We start from the raw sequence: 14,028 nt of genomic DNA, 5'->3' as shown, positions 1-14,028 counted from the left end.
ATTATTCATTTTTAAATTGCCACTATAAGAAAATAAAAATTTAAGTATGTTTGGATTGGAGTATTTGAAAATCTAAAGAACTTAAAGTTTTAAGAATTTTAAATGTTTCAATTGAAATCTCTCATTTTAATACTTTTCTATTTGGATAAAGTAATCAAATTTCTTCATTTTTTTTCTTTTAATAAAACAAATAAGTTCCTTTATTTTTAAATTGTATAATTGAAAGGCAGTTTATTTATAAAATCTGAGAAGAGAGAAATTAGAATTTTTGAATTTTAGTTAATTAACTTTTTTAATTCTTAAATTTTAAATTTATTTCATAAAATATTTAAATCTCCTTCAAATACATTTTAACCCGGCAATCTTAAATATATCCATTCCTGTTCTTCATATGGAGGCATTGCACATTGAGCAGATAAAAAAAATGCCATGAAACAAATTGATAAGCTATAAACAACTATTATAATCGAGGGGGGAAATATGCAACAGACCACGGCTACCAAAAGAATGTGTAACAGAATGCACCTCAAGGTAGCTTCACCTCTTGGTCTTGGAATACTCTGCACCGAAGGGGGCTTTATAACTAACCTGCTGCCTATAGCCCCCGCCCCCAATGTTACTCTATTCAAGTTAACTTTGTGCTGTGCTGTGGTTGCTTTCCAGCTTCTTCCAGTAGCAACCATGCAACCTAGTAGTACAACTATTGTAATGAAATTCAACATGAATCACTACAAAAGGATTCTTGGATGGAATCCAACTTCAACTCATCTTTCCTTGTTTACTACTGTGATTTGATGACCCATCGTTTTCTTCGCGAGTGTGTATGTTAAGCTTTGATGCAGGAATTGTATTATATCCATTGGCCTTGACAGACCCAGGACTGTCCTCCCTTGAGTTTGCAATCCTTGTTGGCTCAGAATTCTTATTTGACAGGTCACCAGTAGCAACTTCTTGTAACAATTCCAAGCGTTTTAAAGATGGAACATCTCCTCTACAATACCGGTGCCACATTTTTCTGTATGTTGACTCCAAACCTAGGATAAATTTTGCACCATCACAGAGAGGGGACTTGGACATGAGATTTCGCAGACTCATTCTCAAATTTTGTAGTGCGGAAATGTCAGAGGCCAACTGCTGAGCCAATTCAACATATTCATCTTCATTTCTGGCAATCAAATGCTCCAGTCCTGGATTGTATTAAGTGAAACATTTAACAGTTTTGCCGGTGAAGCAAAAAATGCAAAAGAAAATTATGCTTTGCAAAGTACAAAGTATTTAGCAGACTGACTACATATCCAATACTCTTTCAATAAAAAACATAAAGAAAAAACAACCACGTGCTGATCAACAGAAAAAAAAAATCTAGAATATTAGTGTTTGGTCGAGTGCTAACAAATTGATTTTGGTTAAAATTGATTTTAAAGTGATGTGATTTATATTTTGATGTTTTTATTATAAAAACAAGTTAGTAGTAAAATTCAGTATAATTTTTTTTATTTAATGCAAAAATTACCTAAAGTTGTTTCAACTCAATTAATTTTGAACCCAAAATCAATTTTTCAACATGGAACCAAACATATGAAAATTCACCTAAAATCACATTAACTGATATTTCAATGTGATTATGAAGAATAGAACGTGAAACTAAACACACTATGCAGATTGGATCATTGGATTGCTATCTGCTGGATATTTTTCGTACCCCATTGCCTAGAGGCTCTTCGCTATGTGAAGGTATGGGGGAGGGATATTGTACGCAGCCTTACCCTTGCATATGCAAAGAGGCTGTTTCCGGATTCGAACCCATGACCAACAAGTCACCAAGGCACAACTTTACCGCTGTACCAGGGCTCGCCCTCCATTGGATTGCTATCTGCTGGATATTATTTAGGGATTTTGAATTCAAAATTATAATTTTTTATTTAGGAGTGTTTTGTCTTTAAGTAGTGTGTGACCAAACTTTTTTTGGGGTTTCTCTTCCCCTCAAAAGGAAAAGTTAGACCAAACATTTTCTTAAAAGCTTATAAAATATAATTTTTATAAAAGGAAAAGGGAAAAAAGTAGTTTTGTAAAAAAAAACTGAGTGAAGGAACTCTTAGAAAAATGTTGGTTTCTCTTAATCTCTTCTCTCCTCGCTCCCACTCTCCCCTCTCTCTTCCAGCTCTTTTTCAGGTCAACTCTTTGAAGCTAAAAGAAATGAAAACTGTCAAATAGCTTCTACTTTACTTTTAAAGCTCTTATTTTGAGTTTTAACTTAAAATAGCTTTTAAGTTTTACGAAAATGTTAGGCTAAACATGGCCTCAATAGTTAAGAAATTTATCTTAGGGATTTTTCTTTATCTTTTAGATTTGGATAGTTTTTATTGGATTTTATCTTTTTTAAATTATTTAGATTTTGTTGGTCTATATATAGACCCATACCTTGACTAGTTTTTGGCTATTGAATAATATTGATTTCCCATTAAAAAAGTAATTGTCGTAAGAGTCAAAGCCCTCCCTCTTAGAGGAGTACTTTAATTTTATTAGGACAGTACCCTGCCAAGAGGAGTAGTACTCTTGGACTTGTTTTCCATTCTGTTCCCCATCTCTAGTTGATCAAAACAGAAAGAAATCAAAATAAACTCATAATCCAACAAATCTGCATTAAGTAATTGGCATTGCACAGATGAATTAGAATGATTATAGTACAAAATTCTGAACATGTAGAAGAATATGCATAAATTGATAATAAACAATATTATGAAGAGCTTCTTACCAACTTTGCTAAGAAGACTAACACCAACGTTGTGTGCATGTACTGATCCAGCCATAGTGACACATGGAACTCCCATGTATAAAGATTCACATGTTGTTGTTGTTCCAGCATATGGAAATGTATCCAAACTACATGAAACAAGGCATAAGAGTTTACGCAGGGCATTGTAAGACCACACAAAGTGCATGGCATCCTTTTATTGGATTTCAGAGATATACGTAGCATTGGTATCCATTTTTCAAGAAATACAAAAATAATAAACAATAAAATAATAGAAACTTGATCATGATTAATGGAGATTAAACCCACTGCATGTATGAAACCTATGATAAAAAAAAAGAAATAAGCATAAGCTAAATGAAAATGCAAGTAGTTTTCTCAATTATGCACTTAATATGCAACAAAGTAAATAAAAAGATATATTTCTAACATATTAAACAGCTTATATTATTGCAAATTGAATAATAGGCTAGAAGAACGACCAAGTAACCAACTGATAACCTTGTAATATGACACAGTTCCAGTATCGCATAGCCACAGCCCATATAACATGACATACATAGATAAATGGAAGTGCTATTAATAAAAAAACAAGGCATGCAATCAACACATAAAATATGCACACCAAAGAAAATCCAAGCTTAAGCAGGATCGTTAAAAACTCAAGGAATACAATAAAGAGATATTACCTGATGTCCATCAGAGAATAGGCTTGCATATGATCATGGTTAAGAAGAATAAGGGGCAGAAGATCAACACGTAGTGGTTCTAAACCTAACTGCTCTAGTGTTGAAAGGAATCTCTGTCGCACACTGTCACTGCAAAAAGGTTTACATTTTACCACAAGGCGGGAATTCGGAATTGCACACAGTATCCTTGCCCAAACCTGCAATACCTTTGGTGTAATCTGATGAAATAAAAGTACACACATCAGGGGATACATGACTAATTTGTTCTTGGTAAACAAATGACAAAAATATAACATGTTTGACATAATTGATACCTTGGCAAGATTGTTGAAACTACCAAATGTGACAAAACCATTGGAAAGAGCAGGAGTTGGACAAATAGGGCCAGCCTCCGGGGAAGGGGTGTAACAAAGGAAGCATTCTGGCAATCTAACTAACTCCTCAACATGCCTGTAATTTAAGAAAAGTATCATAAGAAAATAACTAATAATAAGAGTTATATAAAAGGGTTCTAGTATAGGTCAATGACAAGAAAGTACAGAAGTTCTTGAAGAGATCTACTTCTGCTTTGTTTCAGGAGGGTCTGCCAGTGAATCAGTGATTCTATAATCAATTGTAGGCAATCCTGTTGTATTGGGATAACCAATCCAAGTCACCTGCTTACCAAGCAACACAAGTCACAATTTTGCAAAGATCAAATAAATACACAAAGCATAAAATGATAGCATAATGAATGGTGTTATCAATGATGCATATACAACTTCATATCAGCAGCTTGATAACTAAAACTTTACTACTTCATACATACATTGAGATCACTATATGTAGCATTGAAACAAAAGGCAAAGATGAAAGGCATATATAGTATATACTTAGTAGTCAGTAAAGGTTCAAAATTAATTTACTTGATGTGTGCGTGTGTATGTAAGAATATATGTATGCAAGAACATCTTCAGGATTCTCGCCTTGTAGCTCATCGACAAGTTAAATATTAACACATTCAAGGAAAATAAAATGACTGGTTGCTACTAGCTAGGATAAACTAAAAACACTTCTCTTAAGTCTTAACCATTCAATTTGAAAGAAAAAAAAATCATAATAATTCACAATATGGGAGAAAATGACAAGTTAACAATCACGCTGCAGCTTCCAAATTTTCAGCTTCACAAAAAACTAAATCCTGCTAAACAGAGGTTGGAAGGAAAACATGGATAAAAGAATATACTAGCTAAGGATAAGAGTTATAAGCTGAAAATCAAAGAGATCAAATCTATATATAAATACGCTAAGTATAAATTTAACAGTAACACACCTGAATCGGTGCAGGTCGACATGCCATCATTCCCAATTTATTGCTTGCAGTATGTCCCGTAAGTTCTACCAAAATATCAACTTGATCTTCTCTAACCATGTTGGCAACCCTCTTTTCATCAATTCCATAAATATCTTTCCAGATACCTCCCTTATTTAAAACTTTCTCTCTAAATCTAATGGTTTTTGAATCTGCCTACAATATCAAATGAAAATCAATTCCAAATTATGTGCAAGAAGTCAAGAAAAGAGGAGGAAATAAAGAATGTTAACAATAATGAAATGTATGCTACAAAGTCTATAAACACGTAAATTATGATAATGTAACCAAAGTCAGAATATTAACCCAGCTAGCCACTAGTGCTGAGCCAATTTAAAGTGTTTCTAGATAATTGGTTGTTTGGTAAATTGTTGTAACAACTGATTCCAAAGAATCCTATTCTTGTTTCCACAAAATAGAACTGCTTAAGTCATATTTAAAAGACAAGATAATCAAACATCAACAAAGCAAAAGCATGATGAAACTTTAATCAAACTAAACCGAACTAAACAAGAGTGTATCAAAAGAAAACTAAATGCAACATGCAAACTTCAACCAAGAGAAGAAAATTGTAACTTTTTAAACGAGAGACAACAAAAAAGAAAAAGAAAAGATTAGAACTGACAAAAATAATGTTCAAGCACATTCACACAGATTAATCCATTAACATGCCCCATGCCATACCCAAATTAGAATCTCCCATCCCCCATGTAAATGGTTTTCTTACATAATGCTGGGGGACAGGGACAGTGACTACAAGGACAGACAGCTGGTAACTGGAATCACTGTCAGCCCATAAGAAAGATATAAAGGCAGGCAAATAAGATAGCTGTACTGGTGACACTGAACTTTTTTCTGTGAAATATCCACTTCCATTTCATATTTCGTTTTGGAAGCAGCCAATATATCAGACACTTGTTGCTTGACAAATCTTAGCTCCGTTAAAATTCTCTGAATATTTTAGCTCACTATATAACCTTACAAATCAATTATGATTGAAAAAAAGAAACCAGAATGGGGAATGAAAACTTGAACCAATTTTTTCTATAACTATATTTTAATATAACCATCTATTGATCCATCCTACTTTTAACTATTGCAAAACAGGACCAACAATGTACACGAAACTAGCTGAACCAGGGGAAAAAAATTCTTGCAATGTGTCGCATTAATTTGCAAAAAGGTAATCATAGTTCCAAAAGCAAGTATTCTATCTCCGAGACCATAGGGAATCTTTCTCCTCCTTCTAATATTCTGAGAGGTCATACAGAACAAAAACTGGTTGGTTAATGTGAAGAAAAAACAAGCTCTTCCAACATTTTTGTTGTACATTTCTAATATTAAAGGAGGTGAAAGATACACAAATATTTATAACTTTTTAACTGGGAATAGAGCTGAATTAATGTTTGAATTTTAAGAGAACACGAAAAAACATGTTATGTCAATACTCAATAGCATAGAGCAACAATCAAATGCAGGGCAAAAGCTTTGAAAATTGACCAAATGCATTAATATAATTTATATTGGAATTTGCACATGTGAGTCCACAATTGATACCTTGACAACTGCTGAATAAACAATCACTTTGAAATTGGAGTAGTCATGATAGACAAGGGGTGTCTCTATGAAATATGACACAGAATGAGTAAAATAATCAGGAGATACATAGCCTATCACCAGGGGCCGTTCAGGATCTTTTGAGTTGTCCCATGATGTGTACTGTGGATATAGTCTCATGAATCGCCTACCCCAGTCCCTGCATGTAAACATTTGATTGTTTATAGTTTCCAAGTTATGTATCCTATTTTTGCACATAAAGTAAATTTCTAAACAGGAACTGTAAATGTTACAAATGAAGAATTGGTAATTGAAATTATCCTTCATTCAATCCATGCCACAAATAAATCACACAGGAAGCATTACTCCCAAATTCAACATAAAGCAACATATACTATTAAATATTAACTAAGGTTTATATTCTGCATAAAATGGCAAACTACTATTCAGAACTCTTACTCTATCCTGCTACTCTGCATATCATACTAGTAGCTTCCTTCAGTGTAAATAGACATTTGAGAAGCTGCAGGATACAGTTTACTGCACATTGACTAGTATAAGAGATCTCAAAAATTGTCCCATACAATGCATTCAACTTTAGAAAACAAAAAAACATTTTCTTCAGAATTTTGCCAAAAAGTATTTTTGAGCTCAGAAGTTGATAACCAGAAAATATTCCATCTTAACAAGGCATGACATATAATTGATCCCTATAGTTAAAACAATTTTTTTGTCTTCAAAACTTAATCAAGGTGTCACTCTATATTATTGCTTTTATTTCCTAATAGAATCTATCCGGAAAAGGATGTTAGTCATTACTCAATACTCATTCATGCTTCCATCATAATTATAAGTACTGGACCACTGCTAATAAATCGGTACAAACTATGCAGATATCAGACAAAAACTTATAGTAACTTCTTTCATCACCTGAGGAAGTTACATATGTCATTAAACATTTATGAAAAATCAATGAAGTTTATTAAAAACTACCAATGATCAAAATTTACTTATAAAAGAAGTTCATTAGAGAAAGCTGCAACCTGTGAACCTCAAAAAGTGTGTCATCATGTCCTTCCTCTATGTAATTCATTGCAAGCAAGCGATTCTGCATATTATGGTGCATTAAATGAGACAAATACAGAGGGAAAACGCTCCAACAATCAAAAGTGAGATAATTTTTGCAAAGGACAAAATCCACTCATCCACCACCCAATGTATCAGAACTGATTTGAATATGACAAAAATAAACATTCAAATTATGAGCAAGTTATTTAAGTTTGAACAAAAACAAAAATGTTACTCTTATTCTCAATATCACTAACACTAACAACCAGCTGAAGCTGCTGAACTATCCTTTATGATACAGTTCAACGATATTCCCTACTCTATAGAATGCAGGTTCCCATCATCAATGGATAAATCAAAGATAATTACAGAACAAACAAAAGAGGCAGCCTTTTGTAAGTTCAATAATTGAAAGGCAAAATAGGCTTTGGCAGTATCAGTATATATAATGTCCTGCTTTAAACTACTAAAATTCTGTGTCAAAATTTAAATAAATTAGAAACATAATTCCGGTAGAAAAAAGACTAAAAGCATATCAGAAATGGGACATTCTGGGGTGTTTAGTTGGATGGAAAGAAAACATGGTGTATTTTCTTCTAATTGGTTGGAAAGAAAAGTGGAAGGAAAAGTGGAATTCTATAAGAAACAAAACTTCAATTTTTTCCTTCCACTTTTCTCTTCAATTCAAATTTCAAACTTTTCTTTCCTTCCTTTCTTTCCACCCAGCCAAATGAGCCATTAATCTTAATAGACTACACAGGGCTGCCACTTACTAAGCAGAACAAAATATCATTACAATCTAAATTCTGAAGGGATGTCCATACCCATCTTTCATGGATTTCTAAAATAGTCAGTGCCCTTCAAAGACATAGCAAATAATTCCTAAAGGGTGAAGGATCATGGAGATCTATAATTTATAACCTTAGATCCCAAACTGGAAGGTCACTCTCCAGCAAGAAAACATAGCCTCTACACTCTACATCACAGGGACCATAATATGCTTACATAATAGGCACCATCACAGTATATCTAGCTTAACATGAATCCCGGTTCAGATATAAACCAATTCCTAATAGAAGGCAGAGGTCTGTAAGGTAGAGTGCTGTGTATTTAATGCATGATAGCACGTATCAAAACAATTTACAGAACATAAACAGGACAAGACAATCATCCATTATGCACCACACCTGGCCAGCATTTCTAGAATCAGGATCAATCTTAAGGCATTGCTCATAAGCATTAATTGCTCGAGCTATATCACCAGCATCCCTATAAAGAACTCCTGCACAAAATCAATAGAAAGGATAAGCATATGGTTGAAGATGTGCTCGGAATTTCACTGTCATATCCCCATGCAATAAATCATTATTTTGTAATTAAATATAAAGGAAATGACAATGAAGAAAAACCAATGAACGCTTTTTCAAGGAAGGAGGACTTGCAGAACCCTCCATGGATCAACATAAAGAATACAAACACAAAAAGATACATTATTCAAAACTACTGCACAGAACATTATATTGCTCAAAATAATGTTTCACAGCAATTTTAGTTATCTTACCCTTGCTTCAACAGCACTAATATCATCTCCACATAAGATTTTTTATATTTTACCTTAGATAATTCAAGATAACATATATAACCAGCTACTTGGTTAATCTCTAGGAATATATCGATTAAATAACTATTTAACTACCATAGAAAAGACCTAACCATAGAGAAAGCAAACAAACTTTACTTATATGAGCATGCTTTGCCATCTTTTCTGACCATGATGATCAAAGTCTAAACTGGAATTCAATCATTATATAAATCTTGGGAGAACCACACCACAAAAGTTTGCATTTGAAGTTAGAGAACCTAAGGCCTCATAAATCCCACATCAAAATTCCATACTTCCAGTGTGGGACTCAAGTTCCATCCTATGCATTAGCCCTTTGACTATTCCCAAGTGAACACTACAACGTCAACATCGCCACCGGTGACACTTGTGAGAGACATGGTGAAGTGAAAAGTTTCAATATAATTGATAAGAACCTTGGGAGAGCCACATCACAAGCTAGTCACTGTGGTTGGAGAGTTCAAGACCTTATAAACCCTATACTAGAATCTCATCAATGACAGATTCAGAAATTTTATGTTGTAGGTGTGTAGGTGTGTAGGTGTGTAGATAGCGGGGGGAGGATAATATTCATATTATGGATTAATTTTTTATCCATTCAAATTATAATCACAGTTTGTAATTATAAATGTAAATTATATTGAGGAACAATTTGAAGTTTGTGGGGGCAGTTGCCCCCAAATTCCACCAAGTAGATCCATCCCTGAATATCATACTTCCAATGTAGGACCAAAGTCACATACCTTGCAAGTGGATCTGAACATAATAATATATTGCTACAATGTTTTCAGGTTACATTAGAAGATAAACGACCATTAAACTGATTCTTAAAAAAAAAAAACGCATTAATCATGCAATCCACATCTGATCAAAGATGAATAACCTAGTCTAAAATTATGCCAGTAAGTTGCCATTCCTAAATTAGCACAACCTTGACTAAGACAATAACTTCTAAGTGCAGTGAAACCACATAACCAAAAAAAAAAAACCAAAGAAGAGATAAAAAGACCTAGGTTGTTGTATGCCTCTGCATATGTTGGATTTGCAATAATAGCTTTCTCAATCATACTTGCAGCAGCATCCACTTTACCCTGGAGAAGGAAGAAAAGATAATCACTTACTGAAGATATTCAACAACTCCAAAATTCAGCAATTTTGCAATACTTAAACCTGGACAGTGTATACAACACCAAGGTTATTTAATGACTGGGAAAAATTAGGTTTGATTGACAAAGCAAGCTGCATAACCAAAATAATAGATTGTGATTATAAATCTATGCAATCCAGCAATAGTGAAACAAAATGACATGATCATCACTGTTACCTGGTAGCATTCTACAGCTTTATCAAGGTTTTCACGATCTTTATATATAACTCCGAGATTGTTACAGGCTTCCGCACAATGCGGATTGAAGTGAAAGGCAAGTTCATAGAATACAATGGCCTAAATAGTATATTGAATGTCAACCAATATAATTAGTACAGACTAATATGCACATGTGATTATCATAATAAAATACATGCAAAGTGTGGGTAAAATATAGGCATGCTTGTCCTAGACATACCATATCAAACTTAAGCATCTCACCATAAGCAACCCCAAGATTATACATGGCATCAGCGTAATGCCAGTTGTAATACAAAGCTTTCTTATACAAAGTCACACCTTGGTTGATGTCCCCCTCCAATTTAACCTATGAACCAAAATAATTATCTCTGTAAGATAGAAATGAAATTATCCAAAGATGTCATGGTATCTCATTAAGGATGGGAAACAAGGAGAACAACAAAACAGAGCATCAATAGGTGCAGTTAAAAGGGCAATGCAGTGCACAAGTGACAAGACTCCCACCACTGTTAGGTTTAGAAAGGCCAATGTATACAGGTGAAGAGGCTGTTTCAGTTATCAAGTCACAAGGAAGCAACTTACTGTTGTGCCAAGGGAATATAGGAACATTAATTGGCAAGCAGTAACTTATTGTTCTCAACTCTCAAGTCATAACTTCAAAATTTACAAAAATTGATTCTCAATTCCAAAGGATCAAGGAAACTATTTGCATTTCCTCAAAAGCCCCTTTTAAATTAAGCTGACACAAGTCAAAAGTGTCAGTTCTTAAGCAACACATCCACTGTTCCCACCCCTACCAAGCACAAAACTTTACATTGCAACATATTCATCTTTTTAAAAAACTGACAATGTCCATAATGTTAAGTTTATCACTACTGCATCAAGATATCAACAATAAAATTCCCCTAGAAAAGTTTTATACAAAAACAAAGTTATGAAAGTATCTTACCCTTTAGTCGAAAAAGAAAGAGGACCTCCAAAAAAAAAGCTATTACACTTTGAAAAAAATTAGCATTATGTGGAATTTCAGATGTGTCACCTTTGTTCCCAAATCTGTCAATGCTATAGCCATGTTATTCTTTGCAATCTCGAAGTTAGGTGAAACAGTTAAACACCTGGCACAAAACGTCAATTGATCATAAGGCCCAACAGTAGAAGTCAAGTCATTAAAATAACAATTAACAAAATACATGGAAAACTTGGTTCAGAAAAAGAAGACCGGGCTCAAGATACATAGAGTACCTCTCATAACAAGTTATAGCCGATTCCAAATCACCACGATTTTTAAAAATCACACCCATATTGCAATATGCTTCAGCATAGATAGGCCTCTCTGATGCAGCCTTTTCATAGAAACTGAGGGCCGTGTCATATTGCATCATTTCAGAATAGACCACACCAAGATTATAGTATGCAGGCTGTAAAGTCCATATAAAATAAAATATATATCATGCAAACAGAAAGCTAATAAAATTTAATGGTGTAACAATAAAAGCAAAGTATTCAGAATAAGAAAATTACAGCATAGTGCGGATCTACTTTGAGGGCTTCAAAATATTTTTGAATTCCATCCTGAGTGTTCCCTGCCAGCTTTATGTTGGTACCAATATCTGTTAAAACAATGGCAAGGCATTCAGCAGCTGCTTTGTATGAAGGATCCACTTGTAAAGCCTTCTGATATGACTGTTCCAAGTAAATCACTTTATTAACAGTGATAAATTCCACACAAATTTCAACTTCTACGAAACACTACCATGGTAAAGATCAATTTGCATCGTGTAATGAATAGTAGATGACTTTGAATCATGAGATACATAAATGAATCAGCGTGATTCTGTGTCATTTGATGTGAATCACATGATTCACCAATTCATTAGTTTTTGCTGTTTCTATTTTTCTTTCACCAATTACAATTCTCATTAAAAATTGAAAATCTGATAAGCACAAATTGTTAAATAAAAAAGGAACTAGAAGATCACTACTATATGCTCCCTATTTTATTATTCCATTTCTCTGTTAGCCTGCTTTCATTCTTCTGCAACAGGGGTTTCACTCCAGCACTCACTTATTCTATATACTCCATTTGGTAATTTGATATGATAAAGTTCAATCTATTTTTCATCGTGTCTTACAGTTTGATTCAATTTATGATAAACAATTTGAATTGCGAATGAAATTTAACAGCATGGTCAAATAGTAAAACAATATTTTTCAGTTATGTAGCAGAAACTCTGAGGGCGAGCCCTGGTGCAGCGGTAAAGTTGTGCCTTGGTGACTTGTTGGTCATGGGTTCGAATCCGGAAACAACCTCTTTGCATATGCAAGGGTAAGGCTGCGTACAACATCCCTCCCTCATACCTTCGCATAGCGAAGAGCCTCTGGGCAATGGGGCACGAAGTTTTTTATGTAGCAGAAACTCTCATAAATATCCAAGTTCAACAAACACTGATATTTCTTTGTGGTGATGTATAACAGTCACATTCAATCGAACTACAACTATGAGAACTTCATAACAAGCACATATGCAAGGCACAATAAGACTCTGGTCATAAACTACAAACTTAGAGCTGCATTATCCTTTCCAACAAATGATAATATTGAAGAAAAAAATAAATAAAACTATGCAACAGTTTCAGCAGAGAGTTGTGAAAGGTAGGCATACCTCAGCAGCCTCCACAAGGCGACCCTCGTCCTTATGCAGAATACCGCAATGCGTGAGAGCGCAAGCATTTTGAGGATCCACCTTGATAGCCTCAGAAAAACTCTCGTACGCAAGCCTTCCCTTATTCTGCATCTGAAGGCATATTCCTTTTCCAATCAGCGCCTCTACATTCGCACCATCACTCTCCAACACACGCTCGTAGATAGAAAGAGCATCAACAAACTTGTTCCTCGAACGCAGGACGTTCGCGTAGGAAACGCTGTCGTTTCCTTCACAACCACTAGCACTAACAGAAGCCTCTGGAGCTTCCGCAAAACCGTTATAGCTGTTTCCCGCTAACTCCCTTTCACTCCCGTTCCCGTCACTATTAATATCCGCCCCTGCCATCTGCACATGTGATGGAATTCGCAATTGAAGCAACTACGGCAACAAATTCAATAATCAACATCAGTGTTAAGACTCGAGCAAAATAGTCAGAATTCGTCAACAGGAAAATTGATCGCAGTGGAAAGTGAAAGAACTTACCCTAGCGAAGAAAAAAGCAGTGGGAATGAAATCGGGGATGGCAGAGGAAGGGACGAGAAGATTGAAGAAGAGAAGGTTTCGTTACGAGGAAGAAATTAGGGTTTTGCGAGTTCGAGTGCGGGAGCACAGAGAGTGGATTTTTAGGGAGTAATAAAACTAAACTAGAACTAAAAGTAAAGCGTGAAGAACAAGGCGCGCGTAATCGGTTGTGAAAGATAGGAGCATTGAATGGGAGTTGGCAGCAACTCAGCAAAGCAAAACTGTCTCTCTCTCTCGCTGACTCCAGCAAGACAAGTTGGATGTGTGCCAAACCCCATTGAATGGGAGTTCAAGCTTTCCTGCTTTTTCTCTCGCCAACTATGCACTGAATCATCACATGCTTTGGTTTTGTTGCGTGTGTTTCTATTTTTCTTGAGCAAAATGAAATCAAAAGTGTGCTGTTACTGCATAGA

The 14,028-nt window shown here is 34.7% G+C and overlaps 1 protein-coding gene across 2 annotated transcripts; it reads right to left on the bottom strand.

The window, feature by feature from the left end:
- Positions 1 to 348: 348 nt before the first annotated feature.
- LOC100785784 (probable UDP-N-acetylglucosamine--peptide N-acetylglucosaminyltransferase SPINDLY) lies at positions 349 to 14,028 on the bottom strand. Of its 2 annotated transcripts, none has more exons than XM_006577022.4 (18): positions 13,577 to 14,028; positions 13,052 to 13,471; positions 11,911 to 12,072; positions 11,632 to 11,807; positions 11,429 to 11,504; positions 10,607 to 10,735; positions 10,366 to 10,485; positions 10,212 to 10,280; positions 10,051 to 10,132; positions 8,608 to 8,702; positions 7,396 to 7,460; positions 6,353 to 6,551; positions 4,757 to 4,951; positions 4,006 to 4,100; positions 3,759 to 3,894; positions 3,445 to 3,662; positions 2,756 to 2,883; positions 349 to 1,187 (listed from the first exon to the last, which is right to left on the bottom strand). In XM_006577022.4, the coding sequence occupies exons 2-18, from the start codon at positions 13,436 to 13,438 to the stop codon at positions 760 to 762; spliced, it is 2,760 nt and encodes a 919-aa protein (XP_006577085.1). In that variant the 5' UTR covers positions 13,439 to 13,471; positions 13,577 to 14,028; the 3' UTR covers positions 349 to 759. The 2 variants fall into 2 exon arrangements, with proteins under 2 accessions (XP_006577085.1, XP_003521476.1); XM_003521428.4 differs by having other exon boundaries at positions 13,052 to 13,438.

This window comes from Glycine max, chromosome 3 (assembly GCF_000004515.6).
Source record: "Glycine max cultivar Williams 82 chromosome 3, Glycine_max_v4.0, whole genome shotgun sequence".
Classification (NCBI taxonomy): domain Eukaryota; kingdom Viridiplantae; phylum Streptophyta; class Magnoliopsida; order Fabales; family Fabaceae; genus Glycine; species Glycine max.
The sequence above is the reverse complement of the archived record's forward strand: the minus strand, read 5'-3'. Positions and strand labels throughout refer to the sequence as shown.

Bases quoted from the DNA above. Each gene is read 5' to 3' on its own strand.
- LOC100785784 (XM_006577022.4), bottom strand. From the start codon at position 13,438: ATGGCAGGGGCGGATATTAATAGTGACGGGAACGGGAGTGAAAGGGAG. The intron at 10,281-10,365 runs GTAACAGTGATG...TTGGTTATGCAG, and splicing joins AAGCTGTAGAATGCTACCAG to CTTGCTTTGTCAATCAAACC. The intron at 3,895-4,005 runs GTAGATCTCTTC...CTTAAATTACAG, and splicing joins CCTCCTGAAACAAAGCAGAA to GCATGTTGAGGAGTTAGTTA.